A 24534-nucleotide genomic window follows, 5' to 3' on the forward strand; every position below is an offset into this window, starting at 1 on the left:
ACAATCGAAATTTGGAAAAAAACACATTAAAAATTTATTTCTTTCAAATTTAATAATTCTAATCATCTGAAAATTACCTGAGTTCTAGTAGGGACTGAGCCCTACACAATCCTGAAAAATAGAGAATTTTATTTAAATTTTTAAGTAGTAGCACCTCCACCCGAACGCTATTAGACAATCAAAATTTATTGAAAAAAGACATTAAAATTTATTTCTTCATGCTGTTTTGGTATATTATATGCAATCAATTATATAGTTTTTTCTGACTTTGATGAATCTATGTCTGAGTATATGGTGTACTGTATTCGAATTAGTGTATTAGCTTTAAGAGTTAGTGAAATCTTTCTGAATTGTTATACTGACATTTGCTTGTTGCTGTTATGATTGAAGCAAAATATTTCTCTAAAAGAAGCAAATTTTTTATACCTTTTTGCATGTTCACAAACCATTTCTAAAACGGTCGTATCGTGTGATCTGTTAATGACTGGAAATGCAGCAATCTGTTTTTTATTGTAAATGACTTATTTTTCTCTTCGTGCAAGAGTTGGTGATTTGTTATATATATAATTTCTTTTTTCGATAAATGTAGAATTAATATCATGATATAAGCTGCAAATCAACACATATCTGTTGAGATTGTAAACCTTAAAGTTGTAGCAACTTTAAGACAAGTAAATATTTTAGTCGCTTAAAAGATAATTTTCTTAATTTGAAATTTGATTTTTCACTTGAAAAATCAAAAAATAAGCAATGAAATTTTCTACACAATTATTTTTTTATTATAACTTATCATATATTTTACAATAAATATAATATAGAGTTTTTAAATAATTATCGAAAAACATTTATTAAACAATAAAAATGCAAAATATTTTGCATCGTAGAAAAATGATTGTATAAACGTAATTATGTAAGTAGTTTTGTGCTTGAAAATGACAAGGACAGTAAACACAGAGTGTGAAAAATGTTGATTTTCCTTTTTTTATGTGACAATAAATTATGAAATGAATATGAATTAAATTTTTGTTTTTCGACACAATTTGCTTTTGTTAAATTTATATTGTTTAAAGTATAATAGATTCCTTAGCATTCTCTATATATTTTTGTGGTTAAAATATACATTAGTATACATATACATATTATATTGTATAATTGTATAACATGTTTATTTTAAATACGATTCTCGATTACTTCAACTATATACGTTTATATAATTCATTCTAAATTCTAAACATCATACCTATGCAATGAGAAAAAAGTATATATAATTTTCAGTTATTAAAAAAATATGTTTGTTTACGAATTATTGTGCATGAAAGAATATTAATTTTTGTATTTTTCATTAAATAATTTTTTTTCAAATATCTAATGTAATATTCGTACTTATAGTAATTTTAAATTAGAAATTAAAATTGCAATAATATTTCAAAATTTTCAAAATTTCAAATTATTAAAAGATTTTGTTTTCTTAGATAAATTAATTTTTTTAAAGCTTGATTAATAATACTTTTTCGAAATTTGTAAAAAAGGATTAAATTATATTAATTTCTCATTGCATCATTAACATTAATTACATAATTCAAAATAGTTTTCAATGTCAGACGGATAAAGCACTTTTCAAAGCCACAATAACTATTGAGGACATAAGCGTAATATGATTGTACTTGTTCTTTTATATAAAATTAAAATATTTTAATAAGAATAGAAATTTTCTTAAAATGAATAAAATACAATTTTTTAACTTAATGCCTAAAAGATTTCATAAAATCGGAAAGTATTAAAAAATACGCAGTCAGAAATGTGTTTTTCACCATGACATTTCAAGGTTTCGTAAAAAATATATTATTGTTGTATATCAGTATAATAGGCACATTTATATTGTATATATAATATTTCAAAATTATTTTGAAATATAATGTAAATAATTTTTCTTTAAGTACATAGACTTTTCGTTTTTTGAAAATTCAGTTCAATTGATAAGAAAGAGTAATAACACGACATTTTTGACATTACTTAGTGTGCGTAGATAAGTATTTTAGAGTATATTGTAGAAGTTAATTTAATGTATATATACTAATAATGGCAGTATTTAGAAATTATTTGTAGAAAGTTTTTTTTTTAATAGCAACACCATTCGAGAATTTTTTTTTCTTTTCATTTAATTGATGTTTTTAGAAATATTTTTTATTCTTTAAATATTTATTATGTGTCATTGATTTTGTAATTGTACTTTATAATTTTGTTATTTTTACATTGTAAATGTAAAGTTTTCTGAAATAATTTCTAACTGATTGTGAGTTTGTGTATTTTTTATGAAACCGATAGTACACTGATGGGAAAAAAAATATGCTATTAAATTAATATTTTCTTTAAAAACATATTTTTTCCATAGTGTATAAATAGAAATTATAATATTGCGATTTTTTTATAAAAAAAAAATTTATAAAATAGGACTTTTATGATTAATGGCTTTTTTAAAACTTAAAATACTGAGTAACTTTAAGTTGAATGAGGTTCTACTGTTTGTTGATTTGAATTTGTAAAAATTTGTTTTATGAAATCCGCTAAAATGAGATTAGTGTAATTCACTCAGATGGGATAAAAATGTTGATTTCATCTTATTCACGTTCCACTTACAGAGGTTCAATCGTAGGATAAAATATTTAATACAATTTTTAAAATTAGAAAATCGTTCTAATGCTCTGTAAAAGTGGAAAATTCGTGTTTTTAAATTGTCATCCAATTATTTCTATATGGTCATGGTAAAATTTATTTACTAAATTAAAATTTTCATTAAAAAAAAAAGACTTTATGTGTGTGTCAAACCATCATCAATGTTTTTATAATCCTCTGTAAGAACGGAAAGCGATGATGACACTTAAGAGGTAGAGAACTGCATTGACCAGTGCACAGATCTGAAAAAATTAATTATTATACACAATAATTGAAAATCATAATTAAATTCATTCCGTATAATTTGAGTCATTATTTTTTTGTTTTTTCTTGTTATTATTCTCCCATTTTATGGGAATTATCTCAATATTTAAACATCTTCTTTATAAATATCAGAAAAAATCTAATTCTTCAAAAAGTGGGGTTCAGGTTTAGTTTAGTTTTAGTGAGGGAGTTTATAAATTTTTTGTTGCAATACTTACGGCTGATGCTAAAAGTAGATTGTATTGTTCTGTTGATCGAATCACTCTTTTGTCCATTTTTATAAAGAGAACCACTGCCGTAATTAATATCAGTAAACATGCTAGTCCGTGATAAATTAGTTCCTGAAATTTTATTTTAAAGAATTATAATTATTATGTAATCAATAATAATATTAATATTAATTAATATTAATTTACTCTCTAAATAATTAACTACTCTCTAAATTCTGAATTAGTCACTTTTGACTAACGAAATAGGACCGATTCGTTCACTAAATTAATTAGTAAGCACTTTGACTAATTTTGAGTCAAATCTAGTATATTTAGTAAAATCCACTAATTTAAAATAAAATTAATAATTTAATTAAAAAATTAATTAATTTATTTATAAATTTAATTTAATTTAATTTTTTTAATTAATATTTTTTTTTAATCAAAAACTACTAATTTTAAATCAAGAACTACTAATTTTTAGTAGAATGCTACGAATTCCTTTGTTATAAGGCTAATTTTTAAATTAGTATAATTTAATAAATTAATACGTAGTCTCAAAAAATTAATTAGCAGTTTTCTACTAAACCAATTAGGGGATTTGAATAAAAATTAGTCAAAAGTGACAAATACGGATTTAGAGAGTATAATGTAATAATAATAACATTAGGCAATGATTTTTTAAATTCATTTAAATAAAAATGACATAAAAATAAAAATTCAATTAAATAAATTTTTCTTTTCTTTTTTTTTGGAGTGAAAATACTGCTTCTTGTATTTTGACTCAATATTTTCATGCTATTTTGGAGTATTTAATAAATCACGAAAAATACTTACGAAAACGGTTTTTGTTAAAATAGATTCTGTCGAAATTGATGCTGTGAAACTTAATAGTAATATGAAGGTTGTTATCATAAATGTTGTAACTATTAAAAAGTAAAACAGTGAAGGTGGAATCATAGTATAGGAATAACTATAACCAATGAGGTAATAGTTATCGAATAAATATCCCATTAGTCCAACACATACTATTCCCAGTGCCTGTAAATAATAAATTTGTACACATTAAAAATTGCGTTGAAAAAAATTGAAAATATCATTAAAAAAAATTTTAAATTTAAAATTATAAGCATTCAGTATAAGAGTAGCATTTGATAAATTTTTTCAATAGTAACAATATTTTTTCTATAAATGTAGGAATACATGGGAAATAAGGAGGAACAAATAGGCAATAAATAGGAAATAAATAGGAATAAATGGAAAATAAATAGGAATAAATAAAGAATAGATATAAACAAATAGAAATAAATGGAAAATTAATAGGAATAAATAGAGAATAGATAGAAACAAATAGGAATAAATAGATAATAGATAAAAATAAATAGGAATAAATAGAGAATAGATAGAAACAAATAGGAATAAATGGAAAATAAATAGGAATAACTAGAGAATAGACAGAAACAAATTGGAATAATTGTAAAATAAATAGGAATAAGAAATAAATAGGAACAAATAGAATAAACAAATAGGAGATAAATAGGAATAAAAAGGAAATAAATAGGAACAAATAGAAAATAATTAAGGACAAATAGAAAATAAGTAGGAATAAATTGAAAATAAATAGAAAATTAATAGGAAACAAAATAGGAAATAAATAGGAACAAGTAAATGAAATAACAATAAATAGAAAATAAATGGGAAATGAATAGAAACAAATAGCAAATAAATAGGGAAAAATCGAAAATAAATAGGAACAAATAGAAAATGAATAGAAAGAAATTGGAAATAAATAGGAACAAACAAAATTTTATAAAAATAAATAGAAAATAAATGGAAGATAAATAGGAAATAAATAGAAATAAACAGGAAGTAAGTAGTGAATAAATAGCGCAAAATTTTATGGAATATTTTTACTTATAAAAAATTGTTTTCTAATTATAATTATTTTGGTTTCATAATTATCAAAACAAAAACCAAATAACACAATTAGCATACAATTGAACTATTATTAAGGTGCTTTAAAAAAATCTCATGTAGGAATTTCATTTGGAAATGAATTGAATTTTAAAATAATGTGTCATAGGATAATTTTTATTGAAATTTGCATTTAAACACACATACCAATTCAAGGACTTTTAAAAGTCCACTCCATGATTTCAAGTAGCCAGTATTAATGATGATAGCTGATGAACTGCTGGTCACAGTTTGTGTTCGAATTGTCACGGAATGAGACATTTTTAGGCCTTAATTTACTTGCTGAAATTAATTAAAAAAATATTTCATTAGGCATTTTTTTTCAATAACAATAATAATAATAAAATAGGTGACGAATTTTTTGACTCATTTAGGTATTGTCGATAATAATTCAAGTTGTAAAAAAATATTCTTCCTATATGTATGATTATGAATAATCTCGTTATATGTGAAAAAATTATGCTCTTTTATAATTCTTATCAAACCGAATTAAGTTATTATAAGTTCTGAGTCACCATGTATTTTTGAATGTGATTTTAATCTTTTGAATGTGATTTTTATTTAAAAAATTATTATTTTTATGTTTTTGTTTATTATTATTTACTTTTTTTTATTACTTTCAGAGTTATTTTACTGTTTTTTTATCAATTTTTTTAGTACTGAATTAATTTTCCTAAAGTTTTGAAAGTTGAAATGAACGATGATATTTTTTTCTTTTACTTTAAATTTTATTATTTATAAAATATTGTTTTTGTAATTAAAAATTAATTTCTAAGTAAATAATGAATTACAATTCAATTTCGTTGAAATATAATTTTTTAAAACATAAACATAATTTGAAACTTTGTATCTAATTTAAAATATTTCAATTGTTTGTTCATAAAATGTCCATAGAATTACGATATGAACGACGATATTTTTATTACTGTTTTTTGAATTTTATTTGTTTTTTATAATTAAAAAATTATTTTCTAACTTAAATATTGTAATATTTTCTATTTTAGTTTAATAATTTTTATAAATATCGAAAAATATTTCGTTCATTAGAAGCAAAATTATCTATTTTTGTGAAAGAAGAAAAGTTTATTTTCTTTTTTAATATTTTTTTAATTTCTACATTATTTGGAGAAATGAGTTGTTTTTAAAGTTGATATTTCGAAAATAGAAAATTATAATCGTAATGGATGAAATTAAAAGGAAATAACTCTTTAATCATCAGTAATTGTTTGTTTTTTTTTCTTCTTCTTCGTCTTCGTCTTCGTCTACTACCTTCAAGTTGAAGGTATAATTTTCCTTGCTGAGTGTAGGTCGATTAAAATTAGTTGAAAAATTCGTTAAAGGTTACATGTGATTAATGCGAAAAGAATCTGGGCTATTTTCTGCACTTATTACAGTCATTAAAAACAATGTAACTTCCTTCTTTTATTTAAGTCTTTGGTCAAAAGCAATGCGAGCATGCTGTATTCACGTTGAAAGAGGGACAAGGTCGAGATTATTGGAGGTGCGACCTACATATAGCGAAGAAAGCAGGAGTAGTCTCCATGTTTCGTACACAACCAAAATAACCACTATTGATTACTTAACATTTTTTTTTTGCCAAATCAATTTTAATTTTTAATTAAAGAAATAATTTCTTTTTTTTATAATATAAAAAAAATTTAATTTAATAAAATGTGTCTCAACTTTAATATTATTGGTATTAATGTTATTAATACCAATGATAATTAATATTATTATTCGAAAAATAAAAAAAGTTGATTATAATTTGTTTGCAAAATTATAAACCTAAAATCTAAAAATTGCAAAATTTTGCAAATATTTAAATATTTTAAGTTTTTTTTCTTTTCTTTTTCCTAAAATAAAATGAAATTTTCTATATACATATTTATATTGTATTTCTTTACGTTATCTGATACAGTGTATAAAGAATTGCAGATATATACAATATATACGTATATATATTTAAAGCACTCCCATAGTCGCGTCTCTAAGGCGCGTCTCAACAATCAATACTGGCGGTAATAAATTTCATATGAAGCTTTCCATTGATTGCAAATTTTCTCAGATTGCTAAAATAATGAAATTTAATTAAATTTAGGAAATTTATTTTAAAAAATTCAAAAAAGAAATAAATATAAAGTTTTTCAAAGAAGAAGTATTTTGATATTGTATGTATACTCGCTTAGCCAACAGGTGTTGCGCGCACTATATGTATACATATATGTATACATATAAAAAAAGTGTAAACAACATGTTCTGAATCAGCATCGATGTAAAAATATATGACAGTAGAATCTTCAATATAATCACTTTTTATTTTTTAACCTTTCAATCAAGAATGCTTGACAAATTACTCATATTTTTTAATAGTAATTTTTAATATACGCCGCTAATCAATTGTCATTTTCTATTTTTATTTGTCAGATGTAAATCGGTAAATTAAAATTTTTTCTCTTTATTTTTATTTACTGAATTTTTCCATGTACTTTTGATTTTCCTTTTTTTAGAGAAAAATTTTAAGTTTCGAAAATGTTTATTTTAGAGTTTTTCTAAGGATATCAAACTGAGACAAAAAATGAATTAAAATTGTTGCACCGCAACAATTTTGATTCATTTTTTGTCTCAATTTGATATCCTTAGAAAAACTGATTATTTAATTGATAATAATTTGGAATTGAATGGCTATTTCCTCAAAGGATGGCATTTATTTTCATCTGCCCGGAAAAGTGACGTGTATTTATTTAAAATGTTGAACGTTTCGTTTATTTTAAATATAGAATATTGTAAATTAAAATTTTCGGGAGAGAGATTGAGATCATCGGATTCCGAAAAGAAATAAACTTCGAATAATGTACCAAATTTCCTTTTCGCGAGGTGATCCAATGGTATTTTCTTAGAACGCGAAATAACAAGGCGTCATCACGGTTTATTTTTAAGCACGACACCACCATACGTATTATATACATCAATCACATGTAAACAATTTTTTAAATTCCACTTTTTTTTACATATATTAATTGTTGCGAAGAAAAAAAAAACAAATAAAAAACCAAATTAGTCAATTATAAATAATTTTGTAAAAAACTTTTCCTTTTTCCGCATTAAAAACTTGTTTCAGTTTCAATTTTTTGTATTTTCATCAAGATTTCTTTTTGGTAGATTTAAATTTTTGTTTTGTTTTGAAATTTCGTTGATTTCACTTATTTTTAATTTGTTTTTTAAATTTATTAATTTTAGTAGGTATAGTAATTTTTGATATTGGGGAAAATAAAATAGAATTTTTTTGAAATTGAATGAAAGTTTGAAAAATAGTAAAAAATGCTGCGACTGAAGAATTGATCCTTTTGGCATAAAAAATATTTTGCAATGCGAATTGAAATTTTAAAGGGAAACTGTATGCGAAGCCATTGAAATTGACACCGGTTTTTAAATGTTTTAAAATATTTAAAAAAGAAAAATAATTAGGAAAATCAGTAGTGTTTATAATATATTTATATACATGAATGACCAATGACAGACTGACCTTAAAGGCGGGAAATCTGGTCGACTGCTCGCGATTGACTGAAACTAAAAGATCTTCCTTCACAAACCATACACCCGTTACTACACAATATTCTATACGTCATCGATGATATCATCAACCCACGCACACCAACGAATTGTTTTATATACTTTCGTGCTGCAAAAAAATTAAGGCGCGCGCGACCACTTTTTATGAAAAAAAAAACCGATTATAACAGGGTCACTTTTTTTTTTGTTATTTATTTTGAATTTTATAATTTCTTTGTGTATAGGTGAGGGTAAAAATTAATATTGTTATCAAATTTAGGGCTTGGAAAAAAATTCTAAATTGAATGAAATAGAATACTTTCTTAGTAAATAAAAAAAGAAAATAAACGAAATGCAAAAAAAAACTGTAAATAAGTGAACAAAATTTAAACAAAACGTAAATGAACAAAATGCAAATAAAATATAATAAATAAAATATTATAAGTAAAAAAAATTTAAACAAAACAGAAATATACAAAATGAAGACAAAATGTAACAAATAATTAAGTAAATAATAAGTAAAAAAAATGTAAAGAAGACGCAAATAAACAAAGTGCAAACAAAATATGTAACAAATAAAATATTAATTATTTAAACAGAATGTAAACAAAACGTAAATTAAAAACAGTAAACAAAGTATAAGTAAACGAAATGTAAATAAAACGTAAATATAAACAAAATGAAAACAAAACATAAGTAAGAAAAATGTAAACAATACGTAAATAAACCAAATGTAAGAAAATACAACAAATAAATAAGTAAAGAAGTAAAAAAATGTGAAGAAGAAGTAATTAAACAAAATGCAAACAAAATATAACAAATAAATATAAATATAAGTAAACAAAAGGTATATATAAAGAAAATGCAAATAAAACATTAATAAACAAACATTAAACAAAATGTAAATAAAAAATGAAGGCAAATGTAATTTATAAATAAATAACCAAAATGTAAATAAGATGTAAGCAAAATGCAAATAAAACGTAAATAAGCAAAATTTAATGAATAAAATATAAATAAGTAAAAAGATGTAAACAAAATGCAAATCAAACCAAAATAAACAAATGGAGCCAAAACATAAGTAAACGAAATGTAAATAAAACGTGAATAAACAAAATGTTACAAATTAAATATAAATACTTGAATAGGTAAATAAAATGTAAATAAAATGTAAACAAGAGGTAAATAAAACATAAATAAGCAAAATTTAATTAGTAAAATATAAATAAGTAAAAATATGTAAACAAAATGGAAACCAAACCAAAATAAACAAATGGAGCCAAAACAAAAGTAAACAAAATGTTAATATAACGTAAATAAACAAAATGTTACAAATTATATATAAATACTTAAGTAAGTAAATAAAATGTAAATAAGAGGTAAATGAAACATAAATAAACATAAATTAAATTAATGAAATATAAATAAGTTCAAAAATGTAAACAAAAGGCAAATCAAACCAAAATAAACAAATGGAGCCAAAACATAAGTAAACAAAATGTTACAAGTTATATATAAATACTTAAGTAAGTAAATAAAATGTAAATAAAATATAAACAAAATGTAAATAAAATATAAGAAAATAGAAATTGAAGTCAATTAAACTTTTTATTTATATCAGAAAAGTAATTAGACTTTAAGAATAAATATTAGTTTCTTCAAACAGAAGATTAAATTTTCTGGCTTTTCCTATAATTAAAAATCAATAAATTTCAAATGTAATAATTATATTAATTTCTTCACATTAAGCATTATCTCTGTTTGTATGAACTAATTTTAGGTCTATATGTAATAAAATTTTTAAAAAATGAACTTCTGAAAACTAATGAGTAATTTGTTTTTAAAGATTCAATTTTTATTATTTTGTTATCACAAAATAAAAAAAATATACGTTCTATTGAAAAGTTTCTAAGAAAATTATCCATCTGTATAATTTATAACAGATTATAATCGAGAGGTGTGATTTTATCGACGCACAGTAGATCGATTCCATTATGGTCAGGCAATTTTTTTTTCAAGTTTCCTTATATACGAAATAGATACACTTCCGGAAAGTCCAAGAAGTTTTTTCTTTTTTTTTTATAAATTCAAGGAGCTTTTCTGCTCTTGTAATTTCCATGGTCTTCTTCTAAATAACTTTATCCAATTAATAATTAACATATTTTGTAATACGTGGAATTTATTTTGGTCGATCGTGATGAGGTTATTTTTTCTATCTTTAAATGACGCATTGAAAATAAATTCGTAAAATTAATAAAACACTATTCACTTCGGCGTTAAGTTTTATTAATTGTCCATTGTTCAGGAATAAATACACTTGGAAAATAAAAAAAAAGGAAAATGTCAAAATGGATATACATAATGGGACACACTTGATGACCTTAACTTAATATTTAATAGTTCTCTTTTTAATAAATAACAAAAAACGCGAAAATTTCTTTTTAACAGATATATAAATGCAGTTCTCGATTTTTCAATAATTCATTCTTCCTATATAGGTTCTTTTGCAAGTTCCTATATAGGTTCTTATATAGGTTCCTAGGTTCTATTTTGAAAATTGATTTTTATCAATTAGTATTTCGTTTTATTATTTTAATGACTATCAATATAAATTTATAGGAATTTGTTTTATATTCAGGAAATCTATTTGAATTCAAATTTGAGATTATAACGTAGATTGAAATTCGAGAAACATTTTTATACAGGCATGTATATAGGAACTTAAAGAAAGTTAATAAAAAGTTTTATGTAGGCTTAATTAATAAAATTAAAAGAAGAAAAAAAATATTAGAAAATTCATTATGTGAAAGCTTAGGTACATTTCTTTTTCGTCTAATATTATGAATTCTTAATGATTTCAACAATTATTTATGACTATATTCATACTCCATTACAATACATAATTAATGATAATTGTTCTTGTTCAAAACCTGTACGACATCTTTATTTACAAGACTCGTGTCGGTGCTTTACATAAATAATCACTTACGTAATAACATTTAAGAAGTTTCATATCAAGATTAAGTATCATTATGATTCGAGTTTCCCTATTTTTATATAGAGAAAAATTCTGTAAATCGTGTGCGGATTATCTATACAGTTCTTCAATTTGTAATTTATAGTATAAAAAATTGTACTTTCAATATTATATAGAAAACAAAATAATTTCCGCTGACGATTCAGAATTTTCTTTGTTTTAAATCGTATTTGTAAGTCAGCGACTGACGATTGTACTAAACGCAAATTTCTTTTCTCTTTTTTAATAACAATGCTTTATATTTTAATTATTAAATATTTATATTTTTATATTATTTATATATTTATATATATATATATATATCCTAGAGACATTTAGGATCTTGTGAAAAATGTGTAATTAAAAATCTGACAATCCTAATTATTATTAGTAGTTGCATTGGACGGGTTTGAATTTTTTTTTCGAAATTATATAGTGATTATGACATTAAGTGGATACATTTTATTTTAAGTGCCTTAAAAAATATATTTTTCTTTGAATTCTTTTTTATTTTTGGGGTAATTTCTAATTTTTCGTCCGAAATTATTTATTTTACATATCTAAATACAATCCTTTCTCTATGAGAAAGCAAAAGTGAATGAATAATATGAAATATTTGATGAAATTTGTTTATTATTGTATATTTCTTTCGAATATTTTTTTTTATTAAATATTTCTTTCAAATATTTTTCTTTACTATTTTCTTTATTATATTCTTTATCAAATATTTTATACACTGAATCTATCAAGTAGTTTTTACAAAAATATGTTTTATTGAACATTTTTTTCTATTAAATACTTTACAATAAATATTTTTCTCCGTTTAAGAATATTTTTTCTAAAATATTTTTTTATTAAATACTTTTTTGTATTATTTTGTGATAATTTGTAATTATATGTAAATTAATAAATAACAAACTTAACTATTTTTTTAGAATATGTATATTTTTTTTGGTTAGAAAAATAATTTTTTTATTTGAATTTTTTATTATTTATTTATTTATTATTTATAATTATTGGGAATTTTTTTGGAAACTAATACTTATTTTGGACGAAAAATATTTTTTTAAATAAATATTACACTTTATTTCTCTAAAATGAAAATTAATAAGTGGAAAGAAACGGAAATTAAAAAGAATAGAGAAAAGTGGCACTTTTGAAATAAAGTGGTTTGAGATTGGCTTGGTGAAATTTTTACAAGCCATTATAGTAATTGAAAAAAATATATATAACTAAATAAACTAAAATTGATATAGGAAACTTTGTTTTTTAATGGAGGATTGTCAATGTGAAACGAACATTATGCAATTTCTAGACGCATAAGAGCTTTGGTTCAATTTCCACGATTTCTGTTTATAACAATTAGTATAAGTCGTTGTGCACAAAAATTAATATTTTTTTCAATTTTCCCAGACGAAAATAATAATTAATACTTAATTAAATTTTTTATATTTATCAAATTTATTAAATTAAATATATTAAATTATATTCTACAATAATTGATTCTATCTCCGAATGTCGCAAAATTTTCATTTTCTTACTATTTTAATTTTTGTTTCATTTTTCCAAAAATGAAAATTTTTTACAAAATTTACTTTCGAGGAAAAAAGATTTTTCTGGAAATCTTTTTTTAAAGGAATACAATTTCTTTTTTTTGTATTTTCCTGTCTGGGGGTTAATATAAGTTTTTTTTGTACAAATTTTATGGAATTATTTATTGAAATCGTAGAGCAAGACTTTGAAGGTCAGCGAGGACAGTAAGGCACATTGGTACTATTTTTTGTTTGAATCATTTTGTTTTTTAAGTCCTTAGACAATCATTTCGTTTGACTTTGAGACTTTTATGGATTTCTCATGAATCCTTGAAATTAAGGCAGGATTATTTCGAATGATGAAAAGTGTTAAATACTCCTTTCGGTGTGAATTTTGACTTCTCATTGGGAAGTCATGGCCTTGTATTCCGTGAATAGTAAAAATGATCCTAAACCATATGCCACTGTTGTGAGTAATCCGAATACCTGAAATAGAATAAGTTTTATTAGTTTTTTATTTGGTAATAAAATAATATTTTTAATTTTTCTTTTATACGCAGAGGAAAATTTTATTTAGACGAAATAAAATTTATTTGAATTAAATAAAAAGATTATATTTGACACAAATAACAGTTTTATTTAAACCAAACAAAAATTTTATTTGAATAAAACAAAATTTATTTGAATCAAAGAAAATTTTTATTCGAAAATTTGTTTGAAATAAATAAAGAAAAGAAGTAAGCTCTGAGCAAAATATATTTTTTTTGGGTGCAAAGAATCTATTGATCAGATTTGTAAAAATTTGTTTTTTGAATTTTTTGATAAGAAAAAATGAGTGAAAAAAGAATGTTAGAGAAAAATGATTTTGATAGAAAAATAATTAGAGAAATAGGGTACCAAGTAAGAAAAGCTTTTTTCTTTTTTTCTTTAGGAATAAGAAATACAGAAAATGTATTTAATTCAAATCATCGGTTATTTGACTACTGTTAAATAAATATTTATTAGAAATGGTATTTATATACTATTATTAGAAATTTATTAGATTATTTGAATTATAATATCAATCATTTGAATTAATTACATTTTTTGTAGAATTTTTTCGAAGAAAAAAAGTCTGTTTTATTTTGTAGTCTATTTTAATATTAATACTAATAAATATATATAAATATAATTTACTAATGTTTCTAGATAAAAATTTATCGTAAAGTAATAAAAATAAATATTTATTCATATTTTATATTTATTATGTAGTATAGTGTTTAATAATATTAAACATTTTTTTTATAAATTTTCTAATTTTGAAACCCGTTTATGTTCAAATAAATAAATTTTTAATAATATGCTGAAATATAATACATAATTATTAGAGATAATTTATTTACTTTTTTTATTTTATTTATTTAATATTTATTTATTAATTAATTATAAATAAATATTAATAAATTTTTTATAACAAAAATAATTATTTATTTATATTTCATATAATTATACGTCGTTCAATAAAATTAAATAAATTTATACGCACTCCTCCAGCTATTGCAGATCCATTACCGCGATACCCTGAGTATGATATTAGAACGGCAAGACACCCAGTGAAGTAGAAAAATGTTATTCCAGCTGTATACATTACTTCCTGAAAAATGTATTACAATAATTAATTCTTTTATTCTATGTAATTTTTTTTTATAATTGAAATTAACATCGAAACATTTAATATATAAGTAATTAAAATAAATTGAATTAAAAATTTAATATCTTACCCAAGATAACACCATTTGAAGAGGATATTTTGTAGATTCTCTGAGATTAAAAGCGTAGATAACAATTAAGAAGAAGGTGATGATAAACGCTACTGATCCAACAAAAAGGAACCAATGAGCTGACGAAAGTCGATAAGGCGCACCAACACAGATCATTGCAATTAATCCGAGAAGCTGAAAAATAATTCAATTTCAATATATTTCGTTTCATGAAATTTGAACAAAAAGATATAAATTTTACGTCTTAACTTCTTCTTTTAACGTTGGATAATTTAATAAAAATTATTTAACAAACAGTTCCGTAAAATATTGTACGAAAAAAATTTCTATTAATACCCAGACATGAAAATAAACTAAAATTATCTAAATTGAAATTATAAATTTTAAAAAAATAGTTTTACATTTGACAAAAAAAATCTGGAACAGCTAGAAATTTTAGTATATTAGCAAAAATTGTAGTTGTTTTAGTTTTAAACTTATATTTATTTATTGTATTAATTATATGAGAAAAGAAAAAAAAATATTTCGAGTAATTCGAATGATAAAAGTTGTACGTGAAGAAAATAATTTTTTTTAATACGTAATTTAGATTTGCCCGACAGGAATAACTTGTTATGTATCTTATTTTTTTAAAAAAACCCTCTATGGGAACTAAGTTTAATCTAGTTTTTTTTAAAAAGGAATTGTATCGGTATAACATAAAGTGCGAATTTCTTCTTTTTTCACACCGCAAATTGTGTTTCTTACAAAAGCAGAATGTGTGGAAGATTCGCTTATCTTATCGCTCCATACAGTCATTGTCGAGCTTATGCTAAACATTTAACTTGTAAATATACCTTTATACCTATATATATATTTATGTGTATTTATTTACGCCTCACACAAGGATTTTACTCAATTTCTATTTTGTTAATCTTTAAAATAATGAGGAGAAAAATTGACATCTTGATAATTATAGGTATATATTTTTTTATAATTTAAGTAACTTTTTTTTATTATTTTGTTACAAGATAAGAAGTATTAATTAATTTATAACTAGAGAAATTAGTAATTTTAATTTTTAATTCTATAATTAAAGAATTTATTTATAATAAATTAGTTACTTTTCTACTTAAAGAAAAGCTGTAAAATATGTTTTTGTTTCGTATCATAAAATTTTGTAAATCAATCTATTTTCACCAACAACTCTCTGCGCCTTCCTTCTCTCATGGCAGTGTTCCAATCAAATTTTGGAACAAAAGAAGTTTCGTGTAATTTTTGAAGAGCTTCGTTTTGAATTTTATAAAATTCTTCTTTATAATTTTTTTCTTCTTTTTCGATGTCATTTGTAATAGGAGTATTTTTTAGATCCGATTTTTCTTTTCTGGTAACACATGGTAATTTCATGGACAAAAGATTTTTGAAATATTTTTCCTTTTTGGACAATTCATGTTGAGCTTTTTTTAGTTTTAAATTTCTGTCGTTTTCCTGTTGAACCAATGGTAATCTACTGTTTTCTAATTTAACAGGATTGAAACCTTTTTTCTTGAGGAGAATTTTTTTCATTCTTTCATGATCACGAGATTTCCAGATTTCAGCTTTTGGTTTCTTGATCATTCGAGCTTTTTTCTCAGCTTCAAGTCTTGATAATTCTTCTTGTTCTCTTTGGAATTTTTCCCTCGCCTCTTGATGTCTTCTTCTGACTTCATCGGCAGCTCGTGCCTTTTTCCTCTCTAAAGCTGTGGGATTTGTTTTTAGAAAATCTAATTGCCAGAGAAAGAAATTTCTTTTTCTTTTTACTTCTCTCCAGACGAATTCCTCGAACCATTCAATTCTTTCGAGGGATTCTTCATCTGATTCTTCTGGTTCGGCAAAAATTCGAAAGCCTCCGTTTCGATCACAGATTCCAATTATTTTGGACGATAGACGTGAATAGAGGCCTGTTATTGGTCCAGTTGAAATGAATTGTAGATAAATTGGCTCTTGTGTTTTTCTCGTTATTTCCCAAATTTCAAGTTCACCATCGATTCTGGCGAGGAGAAAAATTCCTGCTCTACTACTCCAACAGCAGGAAGTGTATGAACAGTGTCTCTTTCTCCAGAGTAGAGGAGAATCTAAGTAGTCGTCTTTCCAAATTGCAAAAATTCTCCCTCCGATTGTTAGTATCACGTCCTCCAAAAATGGACATCTGTATTGAAAAAAGTATTCTTGTAAAAGTATTTAAAATATGTAGTTTTTGAAAATAAATTTCGATTTCTTAAATTGGAAGACAATGGAAAGGAGGCAAAAAGATTTACCTAGAGATTTCCAACACGGGTCCATCGTGAATCGTAGAACGACTTAGAAAATTGCATTTTTCCATAGAAGATGATTCTGCTTCGAATTCTTGTCCCACCCAAGAGCAATTAATAACTTCACCTTCAGCAGTTGCCACCAAAAATCTCTTTAATAATTCATTGGTTCTGTCATCAAAATCCTTAGTTCCTAAATTTCCATCCTTCATAAAAGGTAGACAAATACTTGTTGGTGAGAAAGTCCAAGATTCTTTCGGAACTTGAAGAAGAATTTGATAAATTGGTCGTAGGATGCCATTCAATTTATTTGGATCAAATGACTCGACAATATTTGTTTTTTTCGATTTTGAAGTTGGTCTTGAAATCACTTGCCATCGAAGGTCCCAAATTGATAGAATACCATCGTCAGAAGCTGTTGCAAATTGTAAACTTTGTGTAAAGGATTTCTTTAAACTACCATCGACTTTTACTTCATACCATGAGGGTAACCATTGTATGTCTTTTATTGGAAAGTCGTATGTTTCCTGATTCGATAGAACCACTGGTTTTATTATCGGAACTTGAGAAACAATTTCATTAAATTTCAATGTTGTTAGTAAATCGCGAAGATCCCAAATGACAATTTGTCCGGTCGAACTGCCTCCAACTAGGATATCCGGTCTGTAGGGACAAAATGAAATTACTCGAATTGTATCCCGACTTGCTAGTATCATTTTTGGATAGAGTGGATCTGAACAGGACCAAATTAATACCTGGTTTACGAGGAAATTGTCATGATCATCAATATTATCTTCATTATCATCGTCGGTGACTTCATTCTTATTTTGTGTTTCTGTATTTTCTTTCTGATCTTGCATTAAATTATCTTCTTCGAGCTTATCGTCTTTCACAGTGTCAATCTCTTTATTATCACTGGTATTTAATTGAAAATCAGTAGCACTATCATTGAAATTATTTCTCGCTTCATTGACACTGGAATTTTTTAGTTTCGATTCTTTTTCGTGAAGGTAACAAATTGCAACAACATCATTTAGAACAGGATGCCAGGAAATGTCGGCGATAATTTTGTTCTTGGTAAAATTTAAATTTATTAGGGAAATTAGCTCTTTGCGTTTGTTATGATTGTTGATTTTTGATTCTTCTTTAACGTGTTGAATGAGATTTAATATGTCATCGGTGTGTAGATTGATGGCTGTATTGTATCTAATGACATCTGTCACTTCGTCAATGTGATTATTAGTGAGAAATAATTCTAAAGATGTTGCTTCTCTTTCGTTTAATTGAATTTCCTCCTCGTCTGCTGATTCTTTAGTTGTCTGTTTTTCAGTTTCGTCGATTTCCTCTTTTTCTGTGCTCTCCTCCTTTTGTGTAATCAGATCATTTTTTGATGACTCTTCAGTTGGGAAACAATTGTATTCATATTGGGTCCACTTATTTTTCGGATATCCAGGATATGTTTGAACGGAATTCTCCCGATTTATCAGATTTGTCTGCACTGCCTTGCAAATTAGATTCATTTTCACGTTATCGAAGGTTTCGTACTGAGGGACAATTTTCACGTATCTGAAAGTGGGATTAAATATTATAATTTTGATTGCCATGAAGAATTTTTAGTAGTTTTTTTTTGCTGAATAAGTTTTGTTTCTTAGGGAAGGAATTAATTTTGCAACTTGGGAATAAATAATTCGTATAGTTGTTATATGGATAATATGTAAAAAGTTGTAAAATTTTAATGACTTTTATTTACTTCTAAGGTGAAAGAGTACTTTATGAATAATCTAGAAACTTTGAAATGTTTTTTTTTGCTAGCTTAATAAAAGTAAATTTTGTAGTTAAAAAAAGTTATTTTTAAGTAAAAAAATGCTTTTATTAATAAAACTATTATACCCATCTCGTATATCATCAACGGCACGATCTTGAAGTTGACGATTCTGTTTTATGTGACAAATTGGCAAAGAAATTTCCACTTCATAATAGGGTCTTGCATTCTTAAGGAATGTAGAGTCAAGGTCATCTTCAGTTCCCAATGAACTCCAGTGTCGAGGGATCTTTTCCACTTTCATTCTTACGTAATCGTGAATCTTGATGGTAATATCTCTATTCCTTTGAACCATCATATCACGTGCAACTTCCGATAGGCAAATAACAAATTCATTTGATGATAATTCCTTAGAGGCGTAGCCGATTAAAAATGTTGAATCTTTGTATAATTCAAGTTGATCCTTGAATTTTTCGAATGGCGATTGATATTTATTTGAGAGTCTTTTCACTATTTCTGCTGGAACGTATGCAAATGGATATTCAAGAAATACGTCCTCATTTATTTTACAGCCAAGTAGTTGTTGAATTTCCGGTTTCAGACTTACTTGTTCCACATCTTCGATATTTTCGTTTAAAAACGACCAGCTTACTGGACACTTAACCCATTTTCTTGACATTTTTCTTGTGAGATTTTATATAGTTGTGTGTGGGTTTGATTCTTAGACGAGTCGCTCACTGCATACGTATATACACTTGATTGAGAAGCCTATATCATTGATCAAACAGGTTTCCACGCTGGATGTGTCTTTCCTTATTTCATAAATGGCGGGGTCTTTGAACCAGAAACTCTAGTTTTGTTTTCAAAAAAGGTTTTTTTTTCTCATGTGGCAAAATTATTTTTTATCATCCATTACTTGGATTAATATAGTTTAATTGGAATTAATAATGTAATTTTTGGTCTACTAAAGAAGGTACAATTTTTAGATTTTTGTTTTAATGTTGAAAAATTGTTTAATGGAGAAAGAGGAATATAATTTGAAATGAAAATAGACGGAGACAATTCAGAACGATTGTCGAGGTTTGAGAGGTGGTAATAATAGATCTGTATATAGAGAGGGAGGGAGAGTGAGGAAGAAGGTTAATGATGAATTATGAAATCATCTTTAACGAGAGGAGGAATGTCATATACATTGGGAAGGGTGAATGCACTTGTAGGTGTTAACTATTGGAACTTGGAAACATTCAACTGGCAAATAGTGGAAAGAATTTTACTTTCACCTACATGGAAAGAATTCTCACTGTCGCCACTGACTTGTTTCCTATATACTATGCTTTTCTAGACTTCTATTTTCTGTATACACAAGAACAAATCGTTTTCAAGTCATATAGCGGTAAATTCTCATAAAACCGACATAAAACTCATATACAAAGTGAAATAAATTATTAAGTATCAAGAAATGCTTTTAACATAATATTCTGTATTATAATATTATTCTCTAATATTGTAATATTCTCTCGTATATTATAATATTCTGTTTAATGTTTTAATATTCTGTTAAATGTTATAATATTCTGGTTAATATTATAATATTCTCTCTTATATTTTAATAGTCATATATTTTAATAGTCTTTCTTGTATTTTAATATTCTCTCTTATTTTTTAATATTCTGTCAAATATTACAAAATTGCACTAAACTATAAAAGGTATTAAAAAGTGTTGCAGCTTAAATAACATCAAAGATTTTTTTATTACTGTATTGATACAAATGAGCAAAAAGAAAATGGCACTTTTTTCTCTCAATTTGATATCATTAGAAAAAGTGAGTGTTAAAATTTAGCAAAATTGATTTAAATTGAAAAATGATAAAAAATAGAAAGAAATTGATGAAAGAAACATGAACATTTTTAAAAAGAAATAAATAAATTATTAAATGTCGCAATTAATTAATGTATTCAGTTATACAGCCTGTCAAAGTTTGAATTTATTTAAATAGGAATAATTAGAATAATAAGGACATTGGTTTGAAGGTCTGTGTTAAACTTTCGCGAACTTATGTCCAACTATCTTGGGGGGTAACGCTTGTTAGTGTCTGAATGTCAAGTGCTAAATATAAGTATCGTAATGAAGAAAATGAGTAAAAAGACCGACTAAATACTCCATGTACTCCTTTAAGTGAGAATTAAAAGAAAGCATGAAATTATAGATTCAAATATAATTTCTTTTCTGCTTTATAACTAATAATCTTTTAAATATTCTAAATCTGTATCTTGATTATTCTTTTTATTTTAATATTAAATTATAATAATCGACATAATCTGTCCTCACGTGAAGTTAGTGTTGTTTTATTCCAATTTTTTGTTTTATAGTTTGAATTGTTATGTCAATTGACAGTTAATTTGTAAATAATAAAATAAAAGGAGTAAGAAAATTTAATATTAATTTCAAAAACTCAATAAAGAGGTACAGTTGCAATTTTTTAAAATAATTAATTATTCCATGAATTATTTATTTTTGTATTTAAATAATTCAATTATGATAAGAATTGATTTCAAAAATAATTTAAGTTAAATTTTTAGAAAATAATATAGAAGTGTTAAAGTAGGATTCTTTAGTAATAATTAAATTTAAAAAAGTTTTTAAATTTTATTTTTTGAAATTCTAATTCCTGTAAAAGTATCGTAATATTTAAATAAAAAAAATTATTCATTTGTTAGCTTCCTTAAAAATTAAAAGTTTTTCATAAAAAATTTTTCCTCTGGTTTTACATTAAAAGTACATTTTACATTTCGAAATTTTAAGGAAATAAAGAACAATAAGTATTTAAATATTTATTTTACAAAAATGAATGAAATTTGTAAGATTTAATTTGGAAATTCTGGAAAAATTAGGTTTTTGAAAAATAGTGATTAAAATTTTTTGAAAATGTACTTGAATTTCTGAAAATAATTTTAAAAAACTGAAACAATTGGAAATTTTATATTTTAAAGAATTATTTTTCATCTTTAAGGGGGTATTCTGGTCTAGAGGCCTCAATTTTAAGGCGTTTTTCCGAGTGGGATAAAAAAGAAAGTTTAACATTTTTAATATTTACTTTTTTTGAAAGTTGTTTATTACTGTTCAAAGAATACAGAAAAAAATTAGGAAAAACAATAATAAAAAATTTTTAAAGTTATGAACTGGTGAAATGGGAATTGAAAAAAATTCTTGTTGACACGATAACTCAAAATCTACTCAACCGATTTACTTCAAATTTTTCAGAAATGTTCTTTGTATATCTCTTTATGGTCGGAACCTTGGATTTTGAAAAATATTTTTTTTACTATTTTTAAAAAATTCAAAAAAGTTAAAAAACAGAATCAAAAAACACCATTTTTTTTAAATCGTCGCCATTTTGCTAAAAAATTTTATTTTTTCTTTTCCAAGGTACCGACCATAGCAAAGCCTTTAATAATCAAGAATTTCTTTGAGTTTTTTGTTTTAGAACATTACAAAAGTCTCCACACTGTCAACCAGTACGCACTTTCTTTTTTTTAGTCCCCACTCCATCAGTTTATAACTTTTAAATTTTTTTATTATTTTGTTTCCTAATTTTTTTTTGTACTCTTTAAACATTAATAAACAACTTGCAAGAAAAGTAAATACTAAAAATGTTAAACTTTCTTTTTTATTCTACTCGGAAAAACGCCTGAAATTGAGGCCTATAGACCAGAATACTCCCTTAAACATTATTTATAAATAATTATATTTTTGAAAATACATTATTTTTTGAATTTATAAAAATTATTCTATTTAAATAATTCAATTCTCGTCGTTGAATTCTGATGGAAATTGATTTTTAAAAAATTGCAGTTAAAATTTTTCTTTAAAAATTCAATAATTTTATTCAAAAAATCTAAAAAAAAATAATTGAATTTTGGAAGAATTAGGTACAGTTGCAATTTTTAGAAATAATTAAATTTCATGAGGTTTTTCATTGAAATTATTTGAAATTTTCATTCGTCTAGAAAAATAAGAATAAGTTTTTCAATTTTTGTTTAACAAAAAGTATTGAAGTTTTGAATGATTTCATTCTGAAATTTCGAAAAATTGTTTTTAGAAAAAATGTAATTAAAATTTTTTTTAAAATTGTATTTCCGAAAATATACTTAAAAAATTGAAACAATTGAATATTTTGTCGAATTTCATTGAAATAACTTAAATATTTTAATGAATTTATTTGTTTACTTTCAAAAATTATTTTCATATGCCAATAATCGTATTTTTGAAGAATTCTAATTGAAAATTTGAAGAATACCTAATTAAATTTTTTTTAAATTTAGAATGAAGTTATTAGAAATATCTTGGCGATTTCTATACCAGTTGTTTAAATAATTAAATTTAAAGAAAAATTATATTTTTTAAAGATGAAGAATTTTCATTAAATTTCAAAAAGCAAATCTTTCAAAGTAACAATGATAAAGAAAATAGTTTTGCTAGTTCTTTTATTATAATAAAAAGATTGTTCTTTTCCGCTTTTCTTTTATAATATTGTATTGTTAATCTTTTTTTTCTTGAAAATATTTTTTTCTTTCTTCTTTTGTAATAATTTGAAAATTATGTAGATATGCACTAAATATGACTCGAGAGTGAATAGGATGTGTTACTTTAGACATTTAAGAGAAAAGACACAACAAACGTGACATGAAGTTTAAAGAAACTTTTTCTATTTTATCATCTCGTTAAAAAATGTTTTTGGTTATTTTTGCATTCTCATCACACGAGAAGGTATTATTTTTATGAAAAACATAAAGAGTTGAAAAGAAATGTAAAGATTTAATAGTTTGTTATTATTAAAGGGAAAAATAAGAGTAAATGTAGAATGGGTGCGTATTTATTACGGTACGGACCTATAACCCTGATATTATAATATATAGGATCATTTATGCATATTCTAGTCTATGGGTCATCTATGTCATTAAGCAAAGCGTTTATAACATACTTTATTGAAAGATGCATGTAATGACTTCAAAATTATCTTTCGTGTGTGTAATTCACTAAGCAATGTGGGTAGATAATCAGAGGATGCACCACGTATTTTAAATCGCTATAAAAAATATAACAATATGAAATAAAAAAAAGACAGTAATTCATTGTGTGTTAGGAATTTTTCAATATGCTGCAATGATAAATGAGCTGATAATTGAAGTATTATGATTTAATTATTTTACCCTTTTTATACTATATAGGGGATATTAAGTTATGAATCATCTGACAGTAATTAAATTAATGAACTTTTTTTCTGCTTTTTTAAAAAAAGAAATTTGTAAGAGGATTATTAAAAAATTGACAATATTTGGCATCGAGTCAAATTCTTATTAGGCTATGAATTTCCTCATTAATTAGTGTATACGAAATCAGGATGTATAAATAGAAAGAGGTCAACAACTGTGGTATTATTTATAAATTTTGTTATTTGTACAAAATTCGTAAATAGATTAATTTTAAATTTTATATTTCTTTTAAAACGATAAAAATGGAAATT

General features: G+C 24.1%; 3 protein-coding genes across 3 annotated transcripts in view; all 3 read right to left on the reverse strand.

Annotated features, from left to right (window-relative positions):
* Positions 1–2746: 2746 nt before the first annotated feature.
* On the reverse strand, positions 2747–8755 carry LOC122501938. Its single transcript, XM_043611729.1, has 5 exons — positions 8644–8755; positions 5268–5402; positions 3984–4187; positions 3156–3278; positions 2747–2915 (listed from the first exon to the last, which is right to left on the reverse strand). Exons 2-5 carry the CDS (start codon positions 5379–5381, stop codon positions 2841–2843), a joined length of 516 nt encoding a protein of 171 aa, XP_043467664.1. The 5' UTR covers positions 5382–5402; positions 8644–8755; the 3' UTR covers positions 2747–2840.
* A 4205-nt stretch (positions 8756–12960) lies between these two features.
* Positions 12961–24534, reverse strand: part of LOC122501933 (CKLF-like MARVEL transmembrane domain-containing protein 4) — a 30619-nt gene continuing 19045 nt past the window's right edge. Inside the window, exons 2-4 of the mRNA XM_043611725.1 lie at positions 14978–15151; positions 14743–14850; positions 12961–13703 (exon numbers count right to left, since the gene is read on the reverse strand). Of these exons, the coding sequence (XP_043467660.1) occupies positions 13620–13703; positions 14743–14850; positions 14978–15151 (366 nt within the window). The 3' untranslated portion in view covers positions 12961–13619. The remainder of the gene's footprint in view (positions 13704–14742; positions 14851–14977; positions 15152–24534) is intronic.
* LOC122501932 lies at positions 16115–20378 on the reverse strand. Its single transcript, XM_043611724.1, has 3 exons — positions 19138–20378; positions 17254–18813; positions 16115–17144 (listed from the first exon to the last, which is right to left on the reverse strand). The coding sequence occupies exons 1-3, from the start codon at positions 19686–19688 to the stop codon at positions 16142–16144; spliced, it is 3114 nt and encodes a 1037-aa protein (XP_043467659.1). The 5' UTR covers positions 19689–20378; the 3' UTR covers positions 16115–16141.

The sequence above is a fragment of the Leptopilina heterotoma genome, unplaced genomic scaffold, assembly GCF_015476425.1.
Source record: "Leptopilina heterotoma isolate Lh14 unplaced genomic scaffold, ASM1547642v1 Lhet_219, whole genome shotgun sequence".
Taxonomy (NCBI): Eukaryota; Metazoa; Arthropoda; class Insecta; order Hymenoptera; family Figitidae; genus Leptopilina; species Leptopilina heterotoma.

Excerpts from the sequence above, each read along its gene's own strand:
- LOC122501932 (XM_043611724.1), bottom strand. The coding sequence starts at position 19,688 with ATGTCAAGAAAATGGGTTAAGTGTCCAGTAAGCTGGTCGTTTTTAAAC. Across the intron at positions 18,814-19,137 it reads GTTGATGATATACGAGATGG|ATACGTGAAAATTGTCCCTC; the intron begins GTATAATAGTTT and ends TCCCACTTTCAG. Across the intron at positions 17,145-17,253 it reads CCCGTGTTGGAAATCTCTAG|ATGTCCATTTTTGGAGGACG; the intron begins GTAAATCTTTTT and ends TTTTCAATACAG.
- LOC122501938 (XM_043611729.1), bottom strand. The coding sequence starts at position 5,381 with ATGTCTCATTCCGTGACAATTCGAACACAAACTGTGACCAGCAGTTCA. Across the intron at positions 4,188-5,267 it reads TTTTAAAAGTCCTTGAATTG|GCACTGGGAATAGTATGTGT; the intron begins GTATGTGTGTTT and ends TATTATTTACAG. Across the intron at positions 2,916-3,155 it reads ATCTACTTTTAGCATCAGCC|ATCTGTGCACTGGTCAATGC; the intron begins GTAAGTATTGCA and ends TAATTTTTTCAG.